Source organism: Salmo salar, chromosome 06, assembly GCF_965601325.2.
Source record: "Salmo salar chromosome 06, fSalSal1, whole genome shotgun sequence".
In the NCBI taxonomy this organism is placed as follows: domain Eukaryota; kingdom Metazoa; phylum Chordata; class Actinopteri; order Salmoniformes; family Salmonidae; genus Salmo; species Salmo salar.
The window spans coordinates 49,132,125-49,158,715 of NC_138296.1; the positions used below are offsets into that span (position 1 = coordinate 49,132,125).

Genomic DNA, 26,591 nt, shown 5'->3' on the forward strand with positions numbered 1-26,591 from the left:
CAGAACACAAACCACATTCTGACTGGTGGATTTTTGCAATATACTGGCAACAGGTAAGTCAACAACATGCTATCATTTGATCACTGCTTAAGGCTTCAATGAATTAATTATTTTCAGGATTATATTCAACTAACAATGACCATCTGCTGCAGATCATCTAACTACCCTAAAAATGGCAATTCAGATGATCATTTGGATGAGCGCCTTCCTCTGCCTCGTGCAAGTTTTCTCGATGCCCATGCCTTGCCATCTACAAGGACAGCTGGTGCGATCAACCCACAACCTACTGAGAGACATGGTACATTTTTTAAATTACTGTAGACTTGAGATGTATTATCCAACGAAGTTTAACTGAATAGCTCAACGTGAAACATGTGTTTTCTCTTTCTTTCAGGGGGGTCATTTTCCTATGGAGTGCCTGCAGGACAATGTCTTCATGGAATTCCCAGCCACGGCATTTGCAACCTCCGGCGGGCCACAGGTAAGGGCAAGCGATCATATCCAAGTGGTCATTACAGCATGAAAGCGTATTTGCAACCGTTAGGATAAGAAAGTAGAAAACTTTAAACTGCTAATTATGTTATTTGAAATTATTGTTGTTGTCCCTTTCAGTTGAGCAGCAGTGGTGCTAAGGCTATTTATGAGACATTGAAGAATATCGACACATTGTTTGGAACTGACGAACTGCCGACAATGTGGGACCAACAGAAGTTGGAGTATTTTCAGAACATTGTCTACCGTCAGATTGAAGAGAGCAAATGTGTGAGTACCTACCTATGCCTATACAGATAGCTTAACTGTTTAAGTCTGGTATGGTGATGTTTGAATTATTTTCTTCTTGTGTCAGATGATGGGGAGTGTGGATACACGTGATTATCTAGTCAGGGAAAAGGCGCTGAATACATACTTTAGGAGCATCGCTGCTGTCCTAAAATAAAAAGTAGGGTGCAAGCAAATACACTATAATGGATACATTTTAATTATTATTCATCGCCTGCCTCTTTCTTCCTTTCTGGCAGATGATGAGCAGTGTGGATACAAGTGATTATCCCATCAGGGCACAGGGCCTGAAGACGTACTTTGGGAACATTGCAGCAGTCCTAAAAGAAAAGGTAGAATATAGGTTGAAAACAAATAGACACATTGTTTTGATAATATCTCTACATAGGACAATATTACCCTACATTGCCCTAACAGTTTATTTTCATTTTCACAGAAATTCAGTTACTGCGCCTGGGAAGTGGTTCGAAAAGAATTCCTGTACACTCTAGAATTCATCCTGAAACACAACTCTGATAGCCTTCTGTGGTCCAACAGAACATGAATTTGAACTTGCAGATGTTTTTTACTAAAGTGTTTTACAATTGTGCTTGATTTTAAAAGCCTTCTATTCTACAATCATGCAATGTGCAATGTCCAACAGCAATATTATACATGTATTTATTTATTTATATATTTATTTATTTATCAAGATTATTCATTTATGTAGGCCTATTTTTGAAAGTATTTATTCATCTATTTGAAAATTGTGCCTGTTGTTGCTCTTCATCAAATGTTAAGTTAATAAAAAAAATATTATTTGAAATATTGTTAATCTGAGTGCTCATTCTGTATCCAAGTCTGTCGGTGTGTTTTAATGAATTTATTTTTTATTTCACCTTTATTTATTAACCGTGTAGGCCAGTTGAGAACAAGTTATCATTTACAACTGCGAACTGGCCAAGATAAAGCAAAGCAGTGCGACAAAAACAACAACACAGAGTTTTTTAAAGGTTCATCATTTTTTATTTCACCTTTATTCATGCAGGAAAGCTAGTTGAGCACAAGTTCTCATTTACAACTGCGACCTGGCCAAGATAAAGCAAAGCAGTGCGACACAAACAACAACACAGATTTACACATGGAATAAACAAGCGTACAGTCAATAACACAATAGAAAAAAAGAAAGTCTATATACAGTGTGTGCAAATGGCGGGATCCGTTAGCTGCTCAAATAGCTGATGTTTAAAGTTAGTGAGAGAAATATAAGTCTCCAGATTCAGCGATTTTTGCAATTTGTTCCAGTCACTGGCAGCAGAGAACTGGAAGGAGAGGCGGCCAAATGAGGTGTTGGTTTTGGGGATGACCAGTCATCTTCAAATAATATTTTTGCAGGATTCTTCTTGCGAATGATTTTGCCGAAGATTGTATCTCCGCCGGGCTGGGCAACCTGAGCTTTTGCTATCTCTACATACAAATCATTAAAATCCAGACGGAAAAGATTTACACAAGAAGCAACCTAATATCACACAGTCAAACTCTCAGTCATTTAGTAAGTTCACCATTCTGCCACTGTCACTGTTAAACATCGCACAGTGTTCAACACAACGGCTCCGAACGAAGTTATCCATTTTTCATTTGGAAGAGTCAGCTTTTTAAACCAACATGGCTCAGTTTAAATTGTTTTTACATTGTAGTAAAACTAAATCTCATTTGATATGCGTTTTGACATAAAATTACTACATTCTGTAGCAATTAATGTTTTTTCCCATTAAAATGCGATTTGATTAAAGTTAATGCCTTCAACTGCTGGAGCGCGTGCTACGGATGGGTGTTGTTATGGTGACCAGTGAGCTGAGATAAGGCGGAGCTTTACCTAACAGAAACTTATAGATGACCGGGAGCCAGTAGGTCGGGGTCTGGTATATATATATTCTGTGCTCTCCAGGAACACAGCGCATGCGCACGGGAGATCACGCGATTGGAGGTTCGAGACAACCTGGTGCAGTTCAAGAAATTCCTCGACAGCAGAGTCAAGCCATGAGGAAGAAGTGGTCTGTTGGAGAACCACATAATCATCATTGGAGACATGTGACATGTTTCTGAGCCCGGCTTATAGATTGATAGCTCATACATTTACTGAATGAATGATTTATTTATAAACATTGGTTGACTGACATTTATATGTGAAGGCTATGTATTTATTCCTTTACAATAAAATCAAATAATTATTCTCTCATCATTTTTATTAATTCATTAATATATTCAGTCATTCATCCTTTAATTCTTTCATGCATTCATTTGTTTATAGACTGACTTTTGCAAAGGAGCAATCTGCTGTTCAAACAACACCAAAGCGGTCACTGAACCACTATTTTTCTCAATAGCTGAGGATTGGGGTTGGAGAAAAGTAACCATTGTCAAAGAACTAAGGATGAAAGGAATGTCCATCTATGAGATAAAAGTTATGGGTTAGTTTGAACTACATTTGGAAGCTATACAGTGTGTGTGTTTTTTTTAAACATTTACATGGTATCAAAAAATGGCATAAACATTTCTAATTTTGGGTTCTGATGAGGTAAGAGAGTAGTTGAACTAAACTCATGAGGATTGTAAAATTGATTTACCTACGATAATGTTATCACAACACATTAGCAAATTGGTTTATTCTTATAGGCCTGCTCTTCTCTCCGAACGACGAAATATTCAAATATTCATGCTAGCCTTGAAATGGTTGAGTATCTACCTGACTCTGTTCTGTTCTGCTTATACACACCAGCATCCGATCAGTGCGGGTGGACGCAGTTTATGCGCTAGTGCGCTTTTTTGCACCTGTCCGCTATTTGGTGTGCACAATTTGATGCTCAATATATTTCATTATTAGACCTCTATTTATTTTATTGTATTATAGGACGTTTTATGTAACCAATGCTTTCACTCTCTGTACCACAATGTTTCATTTATGGATACTATTCCAAAACAGTTCACTTTTTGATATTGATATGACTTTATTTCAGGTTGGACATTTTACAGTTTTGTGTCTAAAAGAAAAGTCGAGCGCATGTTTCCAGAGCATGTTTCCAAGAACACACAGGTAAGATACTGAAATGTATCATGTAGCAAGATATGGATAGAATAAACTAGAGTGTATGATTTTATTGCAATTTCAAAATTATAAATTGGAAGTTTAACCATAGAATTTATGAGACTTCCTAATGCCTAAAACCTTGTTTTATTTTATACAGGGCGAGGACGTCTCTGTGGTTGCATTAGAGGCTTTGGAATAAATGGCCCAGTTATTTAACAGCCTAACTCCTGTCACATGGAACAAAGAAACACTGAACCTGTTCAAAAACAGGTGAACTAGTTAAGTTTAGAAATTGGAGGGATGCGTAAGTATGATCCCTCATGTTGTAGCCTAAGTTATATTTTGGGGGCAGACAATAATTGGCATAGGTCTTTAACTTGTGATTTAATCTAAGCGATATTTTTTTAAATTTTCAGTACTTTTCTTAATTAAGACGGAACGAATTCACTCACAACCATTTGATATTGTCTTCAGGTCGGGTGTGGTGTTGGGGCATCCTCTGGAGATGGAGGGTCAGTTACTTCAGGCAAAGGGTCTCTGAACCGTATTTCAACAAGCTGAACACCATCTTGAAACAGAAGGTGGATCCAATATCAAATGCACTCGAAAATAGGCTAAATTAATCAGAGGAAAAGTTCTAGATCACCACAAATCGGATGAATTTCGCTGAAACTTGGAACTTCCAAGCGCCGTTTCTTGTGTCGTCGGATGCGTTGGCGCAGCACCTGTTGTGGTTGAGTTGACTGAAAACATGCATGTAATTGTTTGCGCTCCAGGAACACAGCGCATGCGCATGTGAGATCGTGGGAGCGGAGCTTCGCTACAAACTGGTGCAGTTTTAAAAATTCCTCGACACCATGGTCAAGCTGTGACGAAGTCGACCTCAGAGTCAAGCGGTGAGGAAAGAGCGGTCTGTTGGACAACCACATAACCATCATTGGAGACATGTGACATGTCCCTGAGGCTGGCAAATAGATTGATGGATGATATTTTTACTGACTGATTTATATGTGAAGGCTATGTATTTATTTTATTTATAACACAACTAAATGACAAAATACATGCATCTATTATCATATTGTTTTTCTCATTCATTCATGTATTCAGTCATCCATTAATTCATCAATTCAGTCTTTCATGCATTCATTTGTTTATAGGGAATCTACAGTTCAAAACAACACCATAGTGGTCACTCAACCACTATTCTGGTAAATAGATGAGGGATGTGGTTCGAGAAAAGTAACCGCTGTCGGAGATCTATTGATTAAAGTAATGACCATCCAAGAGATCAACATTATAGTTTACTACATTTTCAAGCTGTAAAGTGTTTGTTTAGATGTATATTGTTTCAAACAATGTCATAAAAAGTACATTTTGGGTTCTGTTGAGGTAAGACAGGTGGACTGAGCTCATGAGGCCTTTAAAAGTGATATATTCTTCAAGAGTCAATAGGTAGGCTGTTTATCATTCATTTATGCATGTGGCAATCGCAGAAAATGCCCCTTTAACAAAGCATATCCAAGACGATGAAGTGTAGTGTTATTAGGAATTAGGATTTAGGTATTTGCCTACGATAATGTTATCACAACACCTTAGCACATTGGTTTATTTAGTCTCTCGTAAGTAATAAATAGTCAAATGTTAATGTTAGCCTGACTATTCAGATACAGACGTCATAAAATGCTGGTTGATTTCTATCTATATCAGTTATAATCAACATTTTAATTCAAATGTATAGACATGAATGGGATTAAAGACAGAAGATGCCAACAGAACGAGATCATATTAAATCCTCATCTATCCCTCCCTCTCACAGACACACGCACGCACGCAGACACACAGAGAGAGAGAGAGAGAGAGAGAGAGGGAGAGAGAGAGAGGGAGAGAGAGAGAGAGAGAGAGAGAGGGAGAGAGAGAGAGAGAGAGAGAGAGAGAGAGAGAGAGAGAGAGAGAGAGAGAGAGAGAGAGAGGGAGAGAAACAAACAAACAAGCAAACAGCAGTTTTGTGATTAACAAACAAACATTGTAGGCCTTCCCTTAGTCCATAAAAGTGCCATTAGTTAAATATTGGTGTTTATAAAGACATAAAGAGCACTACTGCATTCATTGTAAAGTTAAGGGGTCAATATTCTCTCTCTCTCTCTCTCTCACTCTCTCTCTCTCTCTCTCTCTCTCTCTCTCTCTCTCTCTCTCTCTCTCTCTCTCTCTCTCCTTCACGTTTGAGCCTATGAGTTACATTTTTTAAACCCACTTAGGACAATGTGCCTCCTACGAAGGAAAACTCGAAACATGATGAGAAGGAAGTGGAGCACAAGAAAAGAGAAATCCGGTCTTGCGGTTCACTAGGCAAAACTTTCCCAAATTCATTCATTTTAACTCTTAATTTAGCGAGATACCCTTTCACTTTTTCTACATCCTTTCAATCCTCACTATTTAAATTAATCCGCAGATATGGGATCAGAACACAAACCACATTCTGACTGGAGGATTTTTGCAATATACTGGCAACAGGTAAGTCAACAACATGCTATCATTTGATCACTGCTTAAGGCTTCAATGAATTAATTATTTTCAGGATTATATTCAACTAACAATGACCATCTGCTGCAGATCATCTAACTACCCTAAGAATGGCAATTCAGATTATCATTTGGATGAGCGCCTTCCTCTGCCTCGTGCAAGTTTTCTCGATGCCCATGCCTTGCCATCTACAAGGACAGCTGGTGCGATCAACACACAACCTACTGAGAGACATGGTACATTTTTTAAATTACTGTAGACTTGAGATGTATTATCCAACGAAGTTTAACTGAATAGCTCAACGTGAAACATGTGTTTTCTCTTTCTTTCAGGGGGGTCATTTTCCTATGGAGTGCCTGCAGGACAATGTCTTCATGGAATTCCCAGCCACGGCATTTGCAACCTCCGGAGGGCCACAGGTAAGGGCAAGCGATCATATCCAAGTGTTCTTTACAGCATGAAAGCGTATTTGCAACCGTTAGGATCAGAAAGTAGAAAACTTTAAACTGCCATTTATGTTATTTGATATTATTGTTGTTGTCCCTTTCAGTTGAGCAGCAGTGGTGCTAAGGCTATTTATGAGACATTGAAGAATATCGACACATTGTTTGGAACTGACGAACTGCCGACAATGTGGGACCAACAGAAGTTGGAGTATTTTCAGAACATTGTCTACCGTCAGATTGAAGAGAGCAAATGTGTGAGTACCTACCTATGCCTATACAGATAGCTTAACTGTTTAAGTCTGGTATGGTGATGTTTGAATTATTTTCTTCTTGTGTCAGATGATGGGGAGTGTGGATACACGTGATTATCTAGTCAGGGAAAAGGCGCTGAATACATACTTTAGGAGCATCGCTGCTGTCCTAAAATAAAAAGTAGGGTGCAAGCAAATACACTATAATGGATACATTTGAATTATTATTCATCGCCTGCCTCTTTCTTCCTTTCTGGCAGATGATGAGCAGTGTGGATACAAGTGATTATCCCATCAGGGCACAGGGCCTGAAGACGTACTTTGGGAACATTGCAGCAGTCCTAAAAGAAAAGGTAGAATATAGGTTGAAAACAAATAGACACATTGTTTTGATAATATCTCTACATAGGACAATATTACCCTACATTGCCCTAACAGTTTATTTTCATTTTCACAGAAATTCAGTTACTGCGCCTGGGAAGTGGTTCGAAAAGAATTCCTGTACACTCTAGAATTCATCCTGAAACACAACTCTGATAGCCTTCTGTGGTCCAACAGAACATGAATTTGAACTTGCAGATGTTTTTTACTAAAGTGTTTTACAATTGTGCTTGATTTTAAAAGCCTTCTATTCTACAATCATGCAATGTGCAATGTCCAACAGCAATATTATACATGTATTTATTTATTTATATATTTATTTATTTATCAAGATTATTCATTTATGTAGGCCTATTTTTGAAAGTATTTATTCATCTATTTGAAAATTGTGCCTGTTGTTGCTCTTCATCAAATGTTAAGTTAATAAAAAAAATATTATTTGAAATATTGTTAATCTGAGTGCTCATTCTGTATCCAAGTCTGTCGGTGTGTTTTAATGAATTTATTTTTTATTTCACCTTTATTTATTAACCGTGTAGGACAGTTGAGAACAAGTTATCATTTACAACTGCGAACTGGCCAAGATAAAGCAAAGCAGTGCGACAAAAACAACAACACAGAGTTTTTTAAAGGTTCATCATTTTTTATTTCACCTTTATTCATGCAGGAAAGCTAGTTGAGCACAAGTTCTCATTTACAACTGCGACCTGGCCAAGATAAAGCAAAGCAGTGCGACACAAACAACAACACAGATTTACACATGGAATAAACAAGCGTACAGTCAATAACACAATAGAAAAAAAGAAAGTCTATATACAGTGTGTGCAAATGGCGGGATCCGTTAGCTGCTCAAATAGCTGATGTTTAAAGTTAGTGAGAGAAATATAAGTCTCCAGATTCAGCGATTTTTGCAATTTGTTCCAGTCACTGGCAGCAGAGAACTGGAAGGAGAGGCGGCCAAATGAGGTGTTGGTTTTGGGGATGACCAGTCATCTTCAAATAATATTTTTGCAGGATTCTTCTTGCGAATTATTTTGCCGAAGATTGTATCTCCGCCGGGCTGGGCAACCTGAGCTTTTGCTATCTCTACATACAAATCATTAAAATCCAGACGGAAAAGATTTACACAAGAAGCAACCTAATATCACACAGTCAAACTCTCAGTCATTTAGTAAGTTCACCATTCTGCCACTCTCACTGTTAAACATCGCACAGTGTTCAACACAACGGCTCCGAACGAAGTTATCCATTTTTCATTTGGAAGAGTCAGCTTTTTAAACCAACATGGCTCAGTTTAAATTGTTTTTACATTGTAGTAAAACTAAATCTCATTTGATATGCGTTTTGACATGAATTTACTACATTCTGTAGCAATTAATGTTTTTTCCCATTAAAATGCGATTTGATTAAAGTTAATGCCTTCAACTGCTGGAGCGCGTGCTACGGATGGGTGTTGTTATGGTGACCAGTGAGCTGAGATAAGGCGGAGCTTTACCTAACAGAAACTTATAGATGACCGGGAGCCAGTAGGTCGGGGTCTGGTATATATATATTCTGTGCTCTCCAGGAACACAGCGCATGCGCACGGGAGATCACGCGATTGGAGGTTCGAGACAACCTGGTGCAGTTCAAGAAATTCCTCGACAGCAGAGTCAAGCCATGAGGAAGAAGTGGTCTGTTGGAGAACCACATAATCATCATTGGAGACATGTGACATGTTTCTGAGCCCGGCTTATAGATTGATAGCTCATACATTTACTGAATGAATGATTTATTTATAAACATTGGTTGACTGACATTTATATGTGAAGGCTATGTATTTATTCCTTTACAATAAAATCAAATAATTATTCTCTCATCATTTTTATTAATTCATTTATATATTCAGTCATTCATTCATTCGTGCATTAGTTTGTTTATAGACTGACTTTTTTAAAGGAGCAATCTGCTGTTCAAACAACACCAAAGCGGTCACTGAACCACTATTTTTCTCAATAGCTGAGGATTGGGGTTGGAGAAAAGTAACCATTGTCAAAGAACTAAGGATGAAAGGAATGTCCATCTATGAGATAAAAGTTATGGGTTAGTTTGAACTACATTTGGAAGCTATACAGTGTGTGTGTTTTTTTTACATTTACATGGTATCAAAAAATGGCATGAACATTTCTAATTTGGGGTTCTGATGAGGTAAGAGAGTAGTTGAACTAAACTCATGAGGATTGTAAAATTGATTTACCTACGATAATGTTATCACAACACATTGGCAAATTGGTTTATTCTTATATGCCTGCTCTTCTCTCTGAACGACGAAATATTCAAATATTCATGCTAGCCTTGAAATGGTTGAGTATCTACATGACTCTGTTCTGTTCTGCTTATACACACCAGCATCCGATCAGTGCGGGTGGACGCAGTTTATGCGCTAGTGCGCTTTTTTGCACCTGTCCGCTATTTGGTGTGCACAATTTGATGCTCAATATATTTCATTATTAGACCTCTATTTATTTTATTGTATTATAGGACGTTTTATGTAACCAATGCTTTAACTCTCTGTACCACAATGTTTCATTTATGGATACTATTCCAAAACAGTTCACTTTTTGATATTGATATGACTTTATTTCAGGTTGGACATTTTACAGTTTTGTGTCTAAAAGAAAAGTCGAGCGCATGTTTCCAGAGCATGTTTCCAAGAACACACAGGTAAGATACTGAAATGTATCATGTAGCAAGATATGGATAGAATAAACTAGAGTGTATGATTTTATTGCAATTTCAAAATTATAAATTGGAAGTTTAACCATAGAATTTATGAGACTTCCTAATGCCTAAAACCTTGTTTTCTTTTATACAGGCCGAGGACGTCTCTGTGGTTGCATTAGAGGCTTTGGAATAAATGGCCCAGTTATTTAACAGCCTAACTCCTGTCACATGGAACAAAGAAACACTGAACCTGTTCAAAAACAGGTGAACTAGTTAAGTTTAGAAATTGGAGGGATGCGTAAGTATGATCCCTCATGTTGTAGCCTAAGTTATATTTTGGGGGCAGACAATAATTGGCATAGGTCTTTAACTTGTGATTTAATCTAAGCGATATTTTTTAAAATTTTCAGTACTTTTCTTAATTAAGACGGAACGAATTCACTCACAACCATTTGATATTGTCTTCAGGTCGGGTGTGGTGTTGGGGCATCCTCTGGAGATGGAGGGTCAGTTACTTCAGGCAAAGGGTCTCTGAACCGTATTTCAACAAGCTGAACACCATCTTGAAACAGAAGGTGGATCCAATATCAAATGCACTCGAAAATAGGCTAAATTAATCAGAGGAAAAGTTCTAGATCACCACAAATCGGATGAATTTCGCTGAAACTTGGAACTTCCAAGCGCCGTTTCTTGTGTCGTCGGATGCGTTGGCGCAGCACCTGTTGTGGTTGAGTTGACTGAAAACATGCATGTAATTGTTTGCGCTCCAGGAACACAGCGCATGCGCATGTGAGATCGTGGGAGCGGAGCTTCGCTACAAACTGGTGCAGTTTTAAAAATTCCTCGACACCATGGTCAAGCTGTGACGAAGTCGACCTCAGAGTCAAGCGGTGAGGAAAGAGCGGTCTGTTGGACAACCACATAACCATCATTGGAGACATGTGACATGTCCCTGAGGCTGGCAAATAGATTGATGGATGATATTTTTACTGACTGATTTATATGTGAAGGCTATGTATTTATTTTATTTATAACACAACTAAATGACAAAATACATGCATCTATTATCATATTGTTTTTCTCATTCATTCATGTATTCAGTCATCCATTAATTCATCCATTCAGTCTTTCATGCATTCATTTGTTTATAGGGAATCTACAGTTCAAAACAACACCATAGTGGTCACTCAACCACTATTCTGGTAAATAGATGAGGGATGTGGTTCGAGAAAAGTAACCGCTGTCGGAGATCTATTGATTAAAGTAATGACCATCCAAGAGATCAACATTATAGTTTACTACATTTTCAAGCTGTAAAATGTTTGTTTAGATGTATATTGTTTCAAACAATGTCATAAAAAGTACATTTTGGGTTCTGTTGAGGTAAGACAGGTGGACTGAGCTCATGAGGCCTTTAAAAGTGATATATTCTTCAAGAATCAATAGGTAGGCTGTTTATCATTCATTTATGCATGTGGCAATCGCAGAAAATGCCCCTTTAACAAACCATATCCAAGACGATGAAGTGTAGTGTTATTAGGAATTAGGATTTAGGTATTTGCCTACGATAATGTTATCACAACACCTTAGCACATTGGTTTATTTAGTCTCTCGTAAGTAATAAATAGTCAAATGTTAATGTTAGCCTGACTATTCAGATACAGACGTCATAAAATGCTGGTTGATTTCTATCTATATCAGTTATAATCAACATTTTAATTCAAATGTATTGACATGAATGGGATTAAAGACAGAAGATGCCAACAGAACGAGATCATATTAAATCCTCATCTCTCACTCCCTCTCACAGACACACACACGCACGCAGACACACAGAGAGAGAGGAGGGAGAGAGAGAGAGAGAGAGAGAGAGAGAGGAGAGAGAGAGAGAGAGAGAGAGAGAGAGAGAGAGAGAGAGAAACAAACAAACAAGCAAACAGCAGTTTTGTGATTAACAAACAAACATTGTAGGCCTTCCCTTAGTCCATAAAAGTGCCATTAGTTAAATATTGGTGTTATAAAGACATAAAGAGCACTACTGCATTCATTGTAAAGTTAAGGGGTCAATATTCTCTCTCTCTCTCTCTCTCTCTCTCTCTCTCTCTCTCTCTCTCTCTCTCTCTCTCTCTCTCTCTCTCTCTCTCTCTCCTTCACGTTTGAGCCTATGAGTTACATTTTTTAAACCCACTTAGGACAATGTGCCTCCTACGAAGGAAAACTCGAAACATGATGAGAAGGAAGTGGAGCACAAGAAAAGAGAAATCCGGTCTTGCGGTTCACTAGGCAAAACTTTCCCAAATTCATTCATTTTAACTCTTAATTTAGCGAGATACCCTTTCACTTTTTGTACATCCTTTCAATGTTCACTATTTAAATTAATCCGCAGATATGGGATCAGAACACAAACCACATTCTGACTGGAGGATTTTTGCAATATACTGGCAACAGGTAAGTCAACAACATGCTATCATTTGATCACTGCTTAAGGCTTCAATTAATTAATTATTTTCAGGATTATATTCAACTAACAATGACCATCTGCTGCAGATCATCTAACTACCCTAAAAATGGCAATTCAGATGATCATTTGGATGAGCGCCTTCCTCTGCCTCGTGCAAGTTTTCTCGGTGCCCATGCCTTGCCATCTACAAGGACAGCTGGTGCGATCAACACACAACCTACTGAGAGACATGGTACATTTTTTAAATTACTGTAGACTTGAGATGTATTATCCAACGAAGTTTAACTGAATAGCTCAACGTGAAACATGTGTTTTCTCTTTCTTTCAGGGGGGTCATTTTCCTATGGAGTGCCTGCAGGACAATGTCTTCATGGAATTCCCAGCCACGGCATTTGCAACCTCCGGCGGGCCACAGGTAAGGGCAAGCGATCATATCCAAGTGGTCATTACAGCATGAAAGCGTATTTGCAACCGTTAGGATCAGAAAGTAGAAAACTTTAAACTGCTAATTATGTTATTTGAAATTATTGTTGTTGTCCCTTTCAGTTGAGCAGCAGTGGTGCTAAGGCTATTTATGAGACATTGAAGAATATCGACACATTGTTTGGAACTGACGAACTGCCGACAATGTGGGACCAACAGAAGTTGGAGTATTTTCAGAACATTGTCTACCGTCAGATTGAAGAGAGCAAATGTGTGAGTACCTACCTATGCCTATACAGATAGCTTAACTGTTTAAGTCTGGTATGGTGATGTTTGAATTATTTTCTTCTTGTGTCAGATGATGGGGAGTGTGGATACACGTGATTATCTAGTCAGGGAAAAGGCGCTGAATACATACTTTAGGAGCATCGCTGCTGTCCTAAAATAAAAAGTAGGGTGCAAGCAAATACACTATAATGGATACATTTTAATTATTATTCATCGCCTGCCTCTTTCTTCCTTTCTGGCAGATGATGAGCAGTGTGGATACAAGTGATTATCCCATCAGGGCAGAGGGCCTGAAGACGTACTTTGGGAACATTGCAGCAGTCCTAAAAGAAAAGGTAGAATATAGGTTGAAAACAAATAGACACATTGTTTTGATAATATCTCTACATAGGACAATATTACCCTACATTGCCCTAACAGTTTATTTTCATTTTCACAGAAATTCAGTTACTGCGCCTGGGAAGTGGTTCGAAAGGAATTCCTGTACACTCTAGAATTCATCCTGAAACACAACTCTGATAGCCTTCTGTGGTCCAACAGAACATGAATTTGAACTTGCAGATGTTTTTTACTAAAGTGTTTTACAATTGTGCTTGATTTTAAAAGCCTTCTATTCTACAATCATGCAATGTGCAATGTCCAACAGCAATATTATACATGTATTTATTTATTTATATATTTATTTATTTATCAAGATTATTCATTTATGTAGGCCTATTTTTGAAAGTATTTATTCATCTATTTGAAAATGGTGCCTGTTGTTGCTCTTCATCAAATGTTAAGTTAATAAAAAAAATATTATTTTAAATATTGTTAATCTGAGTGCTCATTCTGTATCCAAGTCTGTCGGTGTGTTTTAATGAATTTATTTTTTATTTCACCTTTATTTAACCGTGTAGGCCAGTTGAGAACAAGTTATCATTTACAACTGCGAACTGGACAAGATAAAGCAAAGCAGTGCAACAAAAACAACAACACAGAGTTTTTTAAACGTTCATAATTTTTTATTTCACCTTTATTTATGCAGGAAAGCTAGTTGAGCACAAGTTCTCATTTACAACTGCGACCTGGCCAAGATAAAGCAAAGCAGTGCGACACAAACAACAACACAGATTTACACATGGAATAAACAAGCGTACAGTCAATAACACAATAGAAAAAAAGAAAGTCTATATACAGTGTATGCAAATGGCGGGATCCGTTAGCTGCTCAAATAGCTGAAGAGAGAAATATAAGTCTCCAGATTCAGCGATTTTTGCAATTTGTTCCAGTCACTGGCAGCAGAGAACTGGAAGGAGAGGCGGCCAAATGAGGTGTTGGTTTTGGGGATGACCAGTCATCTTCAAATAATATTTTTGCAGGATTCTTCTTGCGAATGATTTTGCCGAAGATTGTATCTCCGCCGGGCTGGGCAACCTGAGCTTTTGCTATCTCTACATACAAATCATTAAAATCCAGACGGAAAAGATTTACACAAGAAGCAACCTAATATCACACAGTCAAACTCTCAGTCATTTAGTAAGTTCACCATTCTGCCACTCTCACTGTTAAACATCGCACAGTGTTCAACACAACGGCTCCGAACGAAGTTATCCATTTTTCATTTGGAAGAGTCAGCTTTTTAAACCAACATGGCTCAGTTTAAATTGTTTTTACATTGTAGTAAAACTAAATCTCATTTGATATGCGTTTTGACATGAAATTACTACATTCTGTAGCAATTAATGTTTTTTCCCATTAAAATGCGATTTGATTAAAGTTAATGCCTTCAACTGCTGGAGCGCGTGCTACGGATGGGTGTTGTTATGGTGACCAGTGAGCTGAGATAAGGCGGAGCTTTACCTAACAGAAACTTATAGATGACCGGGAGCCAGTAGGTCGGGGTCTGGTATATATATATTCTGTGCTCTCCAGGAACACAGCGCATGCGCACGGGAGATCACGCGATTGGAGGTTCGAGACAACCTGGTGCACTTCAAGAAATTCCTCGACAGCAGAGTCAAGCCATGAGGAAGAAGTGGTCTGTTGGAGAACCACATAATCATCATTGGAGACATGTGACATGTTTCTGAGCCCGGCTTATAGATTGATAGCTCATACATTTACTGAATGAATGATTTATTTATAAACATTGGTTGACTGACATTTATATGTGAAGGCTATGTATTTATTCCTTTACAATAAAATCAAATAATTATTCTCTCATCATTTTTATTAATTCATTTATATATTCAGTCATTCATTCATTCATGCATTAGTTTGTTTATAGACTGACTTTTTTAAAGGAGCAATCTGCTGTTCAAACAACACCAAAGCGGTCACTGAACCACTATTTTTCTCAATAGCTGAGGATTGGGGTTGGAGAAAAGTAACCATTGTCAAAGAACTAAGGATGAAAGGAATGTCCATCTATGAGATAAAAGTTATGGGTTAGTTTGAACTACATTTGGAAGCTATACAGTGTGTGTGTGTTTTTTTTAAACATTTACATGGTATCAAAAAATGGCATAAACATTTCTAATTTGGGGTTCTGATGAGGTAAGAGAGTAGTTGAACTAATCTCATGAGGATTGTAAAATTGATTTACCTACGATAATGTTATCACAACACATTGGCAAATTGGTTTATTCTTATAGGCCTGCTCTTCTCTCCGAACGACGAAATATTCAAATGTTCATGCTAGCCTTGAAAGGGTTGAGTATCTACCTGACTCTGTTCTGTTCTGCTTATACACACCAGCATCCGATCAGTGCGGGTGGACGCAGTTTATGCGCTAGTGCGCTTTTTTGCACCTGTCCGCTATTTGGTGTGCACAATTTGATGCTCAATATATCTCATTATTAGACCTCCATTTATTTTTATTGTATTATAGGATGTTTTATGTAACCAATGCTTTCACTCTCTGTACCACAATGTTTAATTTATGGATACTATTCCAAAACAGTTCACTTTTTGATATTGATATGACTTTATTTCAGGTTGGACATTTTACAGTTTTGTGTCTAAAAGAAAAGTCGAGCGCATGTTTCCAGAGCATGTTTCCAAGAACACACAGGTAAGATACTGAAATGTATCATGTAGCAAGATATGGATAGAATAAACTAGAGTGTATGATTTTATTGCAATTTCAAAATTATAAATTGGAAGTTTAACCATAGAATTTATGAGACTTCCTAATGCCTAAAACCTTGTTTTATTTTATACAGGGCGAGGACGTCTCTGTGGTTGCATTAGAGGCTTTGGAATAAATGGCCCAGTTATTTAACAGCCTAACTCCTGTCACATGGAACAAAGAAACACTGAACCTGTTCAAAAACAGGTGAACTAGTTAAGTTTAGAAATTGGAGGGATGCGTAAGTATGATCCCTCATGTTGTAGCCTAAGTTATATTTTGGGGGCAGACAATAATTGGCATAGGTCTTTAACTTGTGATTTAATCTAAGCGATATTTTTTTAAATTTTCAGTACTTTTCTTAATTAAGACGGAACGAATTCACTCACAACCATTTGATATTGTCTTCAGGTCGGGTGTGGTGTTGGGGCATCCTCTGGAGATGGAGGGTCAGTTACTTCAGGCAAAGGGTCTCTGAACCGTATTTCAACAAGCTGAACACCATCTTGAAACAGAAGGTGGATCCAATATCAAATGCACTCGAAAATAGGCTAAATTAATCAGAGGAAAAGTTCTAGATCACCACAAATCGGATGAATTTCGCTGAAACTTGGAACTTCCAAGCGCCGTTTCTTGTGTCGTCGGATGCGTTGGCGCAGCACCTGTTGTGGTTGAGTTGACTGAAAACATGCATGTAATTGTTTGCGCTCCAGGAACACAGCGCATGCGCATGTGAGATCGTGGGAGCGGAGCTTCGCTACAAACTGGTGCAGTTTTAAAAATTCCTCGACACCATGGTCAAGCTGTGACGAAGTCGACCTCAGAGTCAAGCGGTGAGGAAAGAGCGGTCTGTTGGACAACCACATAACCATCATTGGAGACATGTGACATGTCCCTGAGGCTGGCAAATAGATTGATGGATGATATTTTTACTGACTGATTTATATGTGAAGGCTATGTATTTATTTTATTTATAACACAACTAAATGACGAAATACATGCATCTATTATCATATTGTTTTTCTCATTCATTCATGTATTCAGTCATCCATTAATTCATCCATTCAGTCTTTCATGCATTCATTTGTTTATAGGGAATCTACAGTTCAAAACAACACCATAGTGGTCACTCAACCACTATTCTGGTAAATAGATGAGGGATGTGGTTCGAGAAAAGTAACCGCTGTCGGAGATCTATTGATTAAAGTAATGACCATCCAAGAGATCAACATTATAGTTTACTACATTTTCAAGCTGTAAAGTGTTTGTTTAGATGTATATTGTTTCAAACAATGTCATAAAAAGTACATTTTGGGTTCTGTTGAGGTAAGACAGCTGGACTGAGCTCATGAGGCCTTTAAAAGTGATATATTCTTCAAGAATCAATAGGTAGGCTGTTTATCATTCATTTATGCATGTGGCAATCGCAGAAAATGCCCCTTTAACAAAGCATATCCAAGACGATGAAGTGTAGTGTTATTAGGAATTAGGATTTAGGTATTTGCCTACGATAATGTTATCACAACACCTTAGCACATTGGTTTATTTAGTCTCTCGTAAGTAATAAATAGTCAAATGTTAATGTTAGCCTGACTATTCAGATACAGACGTCATAAAATGCTGGTTGATTTCTATCTATATCAGTTATAATCAACATTTTAATTCAAATGTATAGACATGAATGGGATTAAAGACAGAAGATGCCAACAGAACGAGATCATATTAAATCCTCATCTCTCACTCCCCTCTCACAGACACACGCACGCACGCAGACACACGGGGGGGGGGGGGAGAGGGAGAGAGAGAGAGAGAGAGAGAGAGAGAGAGAGGAGAGAGAGAGGAGAGAGAGAGAGAGAGAGAGAGGAGAGAGAGAGAGGAGAGAGAGAGAGAGAGAGAGGGAGAGAAACAAACAAACAAGCAAACAGCAGTTTTGTGATTAACAAACAAACATTGTAGGCCTTCCCTTAGTCCATAAAAGTGCCATTAGTTAAATATTGGTGTTTATAAAGACATAAAGAGCACTACTGCATTCATTGTAAAGTTAAGGGGTCAATATTCTCTACCCCCCTCTCTCTCTCTCTCTCTCCTCTCTCTCTCTCTCCTCTCTCTCTCTCTCTCTCTCTCTCTCTCTCTCTCTCTCCTTCACGTTTGAGCCTATGAGTTACATTTTTTAAACCCACTTAGGACAATGTGCCTCCTACGAAGGAAAACTCGAAACATGATGAGAAGAAAGTGGAGCACAAGAAAAGAGAAATCCGGTCTTGCGGTTCACTAGGCAAAACTTTCCCAAATTCATTCATTTTAACTCTTAATTTAGCGAGATACCCTTTCACTTTTTGTACATCCTTTCAATCCTCACTATTTAAATTAATCCGCAGATATGGGATCAGAACACAAACCACATTCTGACTGGTGGATTTTTGCAATATACTGGCAACAGGTAAGTCAACAACATGCTATCATTTGATCACTGCTTAAGGCTTCAATGAATTAATTATTTTCAGGATTATATTCAACTAACAATGACCATCTGCTGCAGATCATCTAACTACCCTAAAAATGGCAATTCAGATGATCATTTGGATGAGCGCCTTCCTCTGCCTCGTGCAAGTTTTCTCGGTGCCCATGCCTTGCCAGCTACAAGGACAGCTGGTGCGATCAACCCACAACCTACTGAGAGACATGGTACATTTTTTAAATTACTGTAGACTTGAGATGTATTATCCAACGAAGTTTAACTGAATAGCTCAACGTGAAACATGTGTTTTCTCTTTCTTTCAGGGGGGTCATTTTCCTATGGAGTGCCTGCAGGACAATGTCTTCATGGAATTCCCAGCCACGGCATTTGCAACCTCCGGAGGGCCACAGGTAAGGGCAAGCGATCATATCCAAGTGTTCTTTACAGCATGAAAGCGTATTTGCAACCGTTAGGATCAGAAAGTAGAAAACTTTAAACTGCCATTTATGTTATTTGATATTATTGTTGTTGTCCCTTTCAGTTGAGCAGCAGTGGTGCTAAGGCTATTTATGAGACATTGAAGAATATCGACACATTGTTTGGAACTGACGAACTGCCGACAATGTGGGACCAACAGAAGTTGGAGTATTTTCAGAACATTGTCTACCGTCAGATTGAAGAGAGCAAATGTGTGAGTACCTACCTATGCCTATACAGATAGCTTAACTGTTTAAGTCTGGTATGGTGATGTTTGAATTATTTTCTTCTTGTGTCAGATGATGGGGAGTGTGGATACACGTGATTATCTAGTCAGGGAAAAGGCGCTGAATACATACTTTAGGAGCATCGCTGCTGTCCTAAAATAAAAAGTAGGGTGCAAGCAAATACACTATAATGGATACATTTGAATTATTATTCATCGCCTGCCTCTTTCTTCCTTTCTGGCAGATGATGAGCAGTGTGGATACAAGTGATTATCCCATCAGGGCACAGGGCCTGAAGACGTACTTTGGGAACATTGCAGCAGTCCTAAAAGAAAAGGTAGAATATAGGTTGAAAACAAATAGACACATTGTTTTGATAATATCTCTACATAGGACAATATTACCCTACATTGCCCTAACAGTTTATTTTCATTTTCACAGAAATTCAGTTACTGCGCCTGGGAAGTGGTTCGAAAAGAATTCCTGTACACTCTAGAATTCATCCTGAAACACAACTCTGATAGCCTTCTGTGGTCCAACAGAACATGAATTTGAACTTGCAGATCTTTTTTACTAAAGTGTTTTACAATTGTGCTTGATTTTAAAAGCCTTCTATTCTACAATCATGCAATGTGCAATGTCCAACAGCAATATTATACATGTATTTATTTATTATATTTATTTATTTATCAAGATTATTCATTTATGTAGGCCTATTTTTGAAAGTATTTATTCATCTATTTGAAAATTGTGCCTGTTGTTGCTCTTCATCAAATGTTAAGTTAATAAAAAAAATATTATTTTAAATATTGTTAATCTGAGTGCTCATTCTGTATCCAAGTCTGTCGGTGTGTTTTAATGAATTTATTTTTTATTTCACCTTTATTTATTAACCGTGTAGGACAGTTGAGAACAAGTTATCATTTACAACTGCGAACTGGCCAAGATAAAGCAAAGCAGTGCGACAAAAACAACAACACAGAGTTTTTTAAAGGTTCATCATTTTTTATTTCACCTTTATTCATGCAGGAAAGCTAGTTGAGCACAAGTTCTCATTTACAACTGCGACCTGGCCAAGATAAAGCAAAGCAGTGCGACACAAACAACAACACAGATTTACACATGGAATAAACAAGCGTACAGTCAATAACACAATAGAAAAAAAGAAAGTCTATATACAGTGTGTGCAAATGGCGGGATCCGTTAGCTGCTCAAATAGCTGATGAGAGAAATATAAGTCTCCAGATTCAGCGATTTTTGCAATTTGTTCCAGTCACTGGCAGCAGAGAACTGGAAGGAGAGGCGGCCAAATGAGGTGTTGGTTTTGGGGATGACCAGTCATCTTCAAATAATATTTTTGCAGGATTCTTCTTGCGAATGATTTTGCCGAAGATTGTATCTCCGCCGGGCTGGGCAACCTGAGCTTTTGCTATCTCTACATACAAATCATTAAAATCCAGACGGAAAAGATTTACACAAGAAGCAACCTAATATCACACAGTCAAACTCTCAGTCATTTAGTAAGTTCACCATTCTGCCACTCTCACTGTTAAACATCGCACAGTGTTCAACACAACGGCTCCGAACGAAGTTATCCATTTTTCATTTGGAAGAGTCAGCTTTTTAAACCAACATGGCTCAGTTTAAATTGTTTTTACATTGTAGTAAAACTAAATCTCATTTGATATGCGTTTTGACATGAAATTACTACATTCTGTAGCAATTAATGTTTTTTCCCATTAAAATGCGATTTGATTAAAGTTAATGCCTTCAACTGCTGGAGCGCGTGCTACGGATGGGTGTTGTTATGGTGACCAGTGAGCTGAGATAAGGCGGAGCTTTACCTAACAGAAACTTATAGATGACCGGGAGCCAGTAGGTCGGGGTCTGGTATATATATATTCTGTGCTCTCCAGGAACACAGCGCATGCGCACGGGAGATCACGCGATTGGAGGTTCGAGACAACCTGGTGCACTTCAAGAAATTCCTCGACAGCAGAGTCAAGCCATGAGGAAGAAGTGGTCTGTTGGAGAACCACATAATCATCATTGGAGACATGTGACATGTTTCTGAGCCCGGCTTATAGATTGATAGCTCATACATTTACTGAATGAATGATTTATTTATAAACATTGGTTGACTGACATTTATATGTGAAGGCTATGTATTTATTCCTTTACAATAAAATCAAATAATTATTCTCTCATCATTTTTATTAATTCATTTATATATTCAGTCATTCATTCATTCATGCATTAGTTTGTTTATAGACTGACTTTTTTAAAGGAGCAATCTGCTGTTCAAACAACACCAAAGCGGTCACTGAACCACTATTTTTCTCAATAGCTGAGGATTGGGGTTGGAGAAAAGTAACCATTGTCAAAGAACTAAGGATGAAAGGAATGTCCATCTATGAGATAAAAGTTATGGGTTAGTTTGAACTACATTTGGAAGCTATACAGTGTGTGTGTGTTTTTTTTAAACATTTACATGGTATCAAAAAATGGCATAAACATTTCTAATTTGGGGTTCTGATGAGGTAAGAGAGTAGTTGAACTAATCTCATGAGGATTGTAAAATTGATTTACCTACGATAATGTTATCACAACACATTGGCAAATTGGTTTATTCTTATAGGCCTGCTCTTCTCTCCGAACGACGAAATATTCAAATGTTCATGCTAGCCTTGAAAGGGTTGAGTATCTACCTGACTCTGTTCTGTTCTGCTTATACACACCAGCATCCGATCAGTGCGGGTGGACGCAGTTTATGCGCTAGTGCGCTTTTTTGCACCTGTCCGCTATTTGGTGTGCACAATTTGATGCTCAATATATCTCATTATTAGACCTCCATTTATTTTTATTGTATTATAGGATGTTTTATGTAACCAATGCTTTCACTCTCTGTACCACAATGTTTAATTTATGGATACTATTCCAAAACAGTTCACTTTTTGATATTGATATGACTTTATTTCAGGTTGGACATTTTACAGTTTTGTGTCTAAAAGAAAAGTCGAGCGCATGTTTCCAGAGCATGTTTCCAAGAACACACAGGTAAGATACTGAAATGTATCATGTAGCAAGATATGGATAGAATAAACTAGAGTGTATGATTTTATTGCAATTTCAAAATTATAAATTGGAAGTTTAACCATAGAATTTATGAGACTTCCTAATGCCTAAAACCTTGTTTTATTTTATACAGGGCGAGGACGTCTCTGTGGTTGCATTAGAGGCTTTGGAATAAATGGCCCAGTTATTTAACAGCCTAACTCCTGTCACATGGAACAAAGAAACACTGAACCTGTTCAAAAACAGGTGAACTAGTTAAGTTTAGAAATTGGAGGGATGCGTAAGTATGATCCCTCATGTTGTAGCCTAAGTTATATTTTGGGGGCAGACAATAATTGGCATAGGTCTTTAACTTGTGATTTAATCTAAGCGATATTTTTTTAAATTTTCAGTACTTTTCTTAATTAAGACGGAACGAATTCACTCACAACCATTTGATATTGTCTTCAGGTCGGGTGTGGTGTTGGGGCATCCTCTGGAGATGGAGGGTCAGTTACTTCAGGCAAAGGGTCTCTGAACCGTATTTCAACAAGCTGAACACCATCTTGAAACAGAAGGTGGATCCAATATCAAATGCACTCGAAAATAGGCTAAATTAATCAGAGGAAAAGTTCTAGATCACCACAAATCGGATGAATTTCGCTGAAACTTGGAACTTCCAAGCGCCGTTTCTTGTGTCGTCGGATGCGTTGGCGCTGCCCCTTTTGTGGTTGAGTTGACTGAAAACATGCATGTAATTGTTTGCGCTCCAGGAACACAGCGCATGCGCATGTGAGATCGTGGGAGCGGAGCTTCGCTACAAACTGGTGCAGTTTTAAAAATTCCTCGACACCATGGTCAAGCTGTGACGAAGTCGACCTCAGAGTCAAGCGGTGAGGAAAGAGCGGTCTGTTGGACAACCACATAACCATCATTGGAGACATGTGACATGTCCCTGAGGCTGGCAAATAGATTGATGGATGATATTTTTACTGACTGATTTATATGTGAAGGCTATGTATTTATTTTATTTATAACACAACTAAATGACAAAATACATGCATCTATTAACATATTGTTTTTCTCATTCATTCATGTATTCAGTCTTCCATTAATTCATCCATTCAGTCTTTCATGCATTCATTTGTTTATAGGGAATCTACAGTTCAAAACAACACCATAGTGGTCACTCAACCACTATTCTGGTAAATAGATGAGGGATGTGGTTCGAGAAAAGTAACCGCTGTCGGAGATCTATTGATTAAAGTAATGACCATCCAAGAGATCAACATTATAGTTTACTACATTTTCAAGCTGTAAAGTGTTTGTTTAGATGTATATTGTTTCAAACAATGTCATAAAAAGTACATTTGGGGTTCTGTTGAGGTAAGACAGGTGGACTGAGCTCATGAGGCCTTTAAAAGTGATATATTCTTCAAGAATCAATAGGTGGGCTGTTTATCATTCATTAGGATTTAGGTATTTGCCTACGATAATGTTATCACAACACCTTAGCACATTGGTTTATTTAGTCTCTCGTAAGTAATAAATAGTCAAATGTTAATGTTAGCCTGACTATTCAGATACAGACGTCATAAAATGCTGGTTGATTTCTATCTATATCAGTTATAATCAACATTTTAATTCAAATGTATAGACATGAATGGGATTAAAGACAGAAGATGCCAACAGAACGAGATCATATTAAATCCTCATCTCTCACTCCCTCTCACAGACACACGCACGCACGCAGACACACAGAGAGAGAGAGGGAGAGAGAGAGAGAGAGAGAGAGAGAGAGAGAGAGAGAGAGAGAGAGAGAGAGGGGAGAGAGAGAGAGAGAGAGAGAGAGAGAGAGAGAGGAGAGAGGGAGAGAGAGAGGGAGAGAGAGAGAGAGAGAGAGAGAGAGAGAGAGAGAGAGAGAGAGAGGGAGAGAAACAAACAAACAAGCAAACAGCAGTTTTGTGATTAACAAACAAACATTGTAGGCCTTCCCTTAGTCCATAAAAGTGCCATTAGTTAAATATTGGTGTTTATAAAGACATAAAGAGCACTACTGCATTCATTGTAAAGTTAAGGGGTCAATATTCTCTCTCTCTCTCTCTCTCTCTCCTCTCTCTCTCTCTCTCTCTCTCTCTCTCTCTCTCTCTCTCTCTCTCTCTCCTTCACGTTTGAGCCTATGAGTTACATTTTTTAAACCCACTTAGGACAATGTGCCTCCTACGAAGGAAAACTCGAAACATGATGAGAAGGAAGTGGAGCACAAGAAAAGAGAAATCCGGTCTTGCGGTTCACTAGGCAAAACTTTCCCAAATTCATTCATTTTAACTCTTAATTTAGCGAGATACCCTTTCACTTTTTGTACATCCTTTCAATCCTCACTATTTAAATTAATCCGCAGATATGGGATCAGAACACAAACCACATTCTGACTGGAGGATTTTTGCAATATACTGGCAACAGGTAAGTCAACAACATGCTATCATTTGATCACTGCTTAAGGCTTCAATTAATTAATTATTTTCAGGATTATATTCAACTAACAATGACCATCTGCTGCAGATCATCTAACTACCCTAAAAATGGCAATTCAGATGATCATTTGGATGAGCGCCTTCCTCTGCCTCGTGCAAGTTTTCTCGGTGCCCATGCCTTGCCAGCTACAAGGACAGCTGGTGCGATCAACACACAACCTACTGAGAGACATGGTACATTTTTTAAATTACTGTAGACTTGAGATGTATTATCCAACGAAGTTTAACTGAATAGCTCAACGTGAAACATGTGTTTTCTCTTTCTTTCAGGGGGGTCATTTTCCTATGGAGTGCCTGCAGGTCAATGTCTTCATGGAATTCCCAGCCACCGCATTTGCAACCTCCGGCGGGCCTCAGGTAAGGGCAAGCGAGCATATCCAAGTGTTCTTTAAAGCATGAAAGCGTATTTGCAACCGTTAGGATCAGAAAGTAGAAAACTTTAAACTGCTAATTATGTTATTTGAAATTATTGTTGTTGTCCCTTTCAGTTGAGCAGCAGTGGTGCTAAGGCTATTTATGAGACATTGAAGAACATCGACACATTGTTTGGAACTGACGAACTGCCGACAATATGGGACCAACAGAAGTTGGAGTATTTTCAGAACATTGTCTACCGTCAGATTGAAGAGAGCAAATGTGTGAGTACCTACCTATGCCTATACAGATAGCTTAACTGTTTAAGTCTGGTATGGTGACGTTTGAATTATTTTCTTCTTGTGTCAGATGATGGGGAGTGTGGATACACGTGATTATCTAGTCAGGGAAAAGGCGCTGAATACATACTTTAGGAGCATCGCTGCTGTCCTAAAATAAAAAGTAGGGTGCAAGCAAATACACTATAATGGATACATTTTAATTATTATTCATCGCCTGCCTCTTTCTTCCTTTCTGGCAGATGATGAGCAGTGTGGATACAAGTGATTATCCCATCAGGGCACAGGGCCTGAAGACGTACTTTGGGAACATTGCAGCAGTCCTAAAAGAAAAGGTAGAATATAGGTTGAAAACAAATAGACACATTGTTTTGATAATATCTCTACATAGGACAATATTACCCTACATTGCCCTAACAGTTTATTTTCATTTTCACAGAAATTCAGTTACTGCGCCTGGGAAGTGGTTCGAAAAGAATTCCTGTACACTCTAGAATTCATCCTGAAACACAACTCTGATAGCCTTCTGTGGTCCAACAGAACATGAATTTGAACTTGCAGATCTTTTTTACTATTGTGTTTTAGAAATGTGCTTGATTTTAAAAGCCTACTATTCCACAATCATACAATGTGCAATGTCCAACAGCAATATTATACATGTATTTATTTATTTATCAAGGTTATTTATTTATGTAGGTCTATTTATGATTTCATTTATTTATCTATTTGAAAATCGTTCCTGTTGTTGACCTTCAT

General features: G+C 38.0%; 5 protein-coding genes across 5 annotated transcripts; all 5 read left to right on the top strand.

Annotated features, from left to right (window-relative positions):
- Nucleotides 1-172: 172 nt before the first annotated feature.
- LOC123743555 (interferon alpha-7-like) lies at nt 173-1,324 on the top strand. The gene is made up of 5 exons (XM_045721315.2): nt 173-298; nt 395-481; nt 613-762; nt 1,020-1,112; nt 1,217-1,324. Exons 1-5 carry the CDS (start codon nt 173-175, stop codon nt 1,322-1,324), a joined length of 564 nt encoding a protein of 187 aa, XP_045577271.2.
- Nucleotides 1,325-6,477: 5,153 nt separating this feature from the next.
- LOC123743553 (interferon alpha-7-like) lies at nt 6,478-7,629 on the top strand. Its single transcript, XM_045721313.2, has 5 exons — nt 6,478-6,603; nt 6,700-6,786; nt 6,918-7,067; nt 7,325-7,417; nt 7,522-7,629. The coding sequence occupies exons 1-5, from the start codon at nt 6,478-6,480 to the stop codon at nt 7,627-7,629; spliced, it is 564 nt and encodes a 187-aa protein (XP_045577269.1).
- A 5,086-nt stretch (nt 7,630-12,715) lies between these two features.
- LOC123743554 (interferon alpha-7-like) lies at nt 12,716-13,867 on the top strand. Its single transcript, XM_045721314.2, has 5 exons — nt 12,716-12,841; nt 12,938-13,024; nt 13,156-13,305; nt 13,563-13,655; nt 13,760-13,867. Exons 1-5 carry the CDS (start codon nt 12,716-12,718, stop codon nt 13,865-13,867), a joined length of 564 nt encoding a protein of 187 aa, XP_045577270.1.
- A 5,124-nt stretch (nt 13,868-18,991) lies between these two features.
- Nucleotides 18,992-20,143, top strand: LOC145879757 (interferon alpha-7-like). The gene is made up of 5 exons (XM_082976121.1): nt 18,992-19,117; nt 19,214-19,300; nt 19,432-19,581; nt 19,839-19,931; nt 20,036-20,143. The coding sequence occupies exons 1-5, from the start codon at nt 18,992-18,994 to the stop codon at nt 20,141-20,143; spliced, it is 564 nt and encodes a 187-aa protein (XP_082832247.1).
- Nucleotides 20,144-25,230: 5,087 nt separating this feature from the next.
- Nucleotides 25,231-26,382, top strand: LOC106597870 (interferon alpha-7-like). Its single transcript, XM_014188992.1, has 5 exons — nt 25,231-25,356; nt 25,453-25,539; nt 25,671-25,820; nt 26,078-26,170; nt 26,275-26,382. Exons 1-5 carry the CDS (start codon nt 25,231-25,233, stop codon nt 26,380-26,382), a joined length of 564 nt encoding a protein of 187 aa, XP_014044467.1.
- Nucleotides 26,383-26,591: the final 209 nt, after the last annotated feature.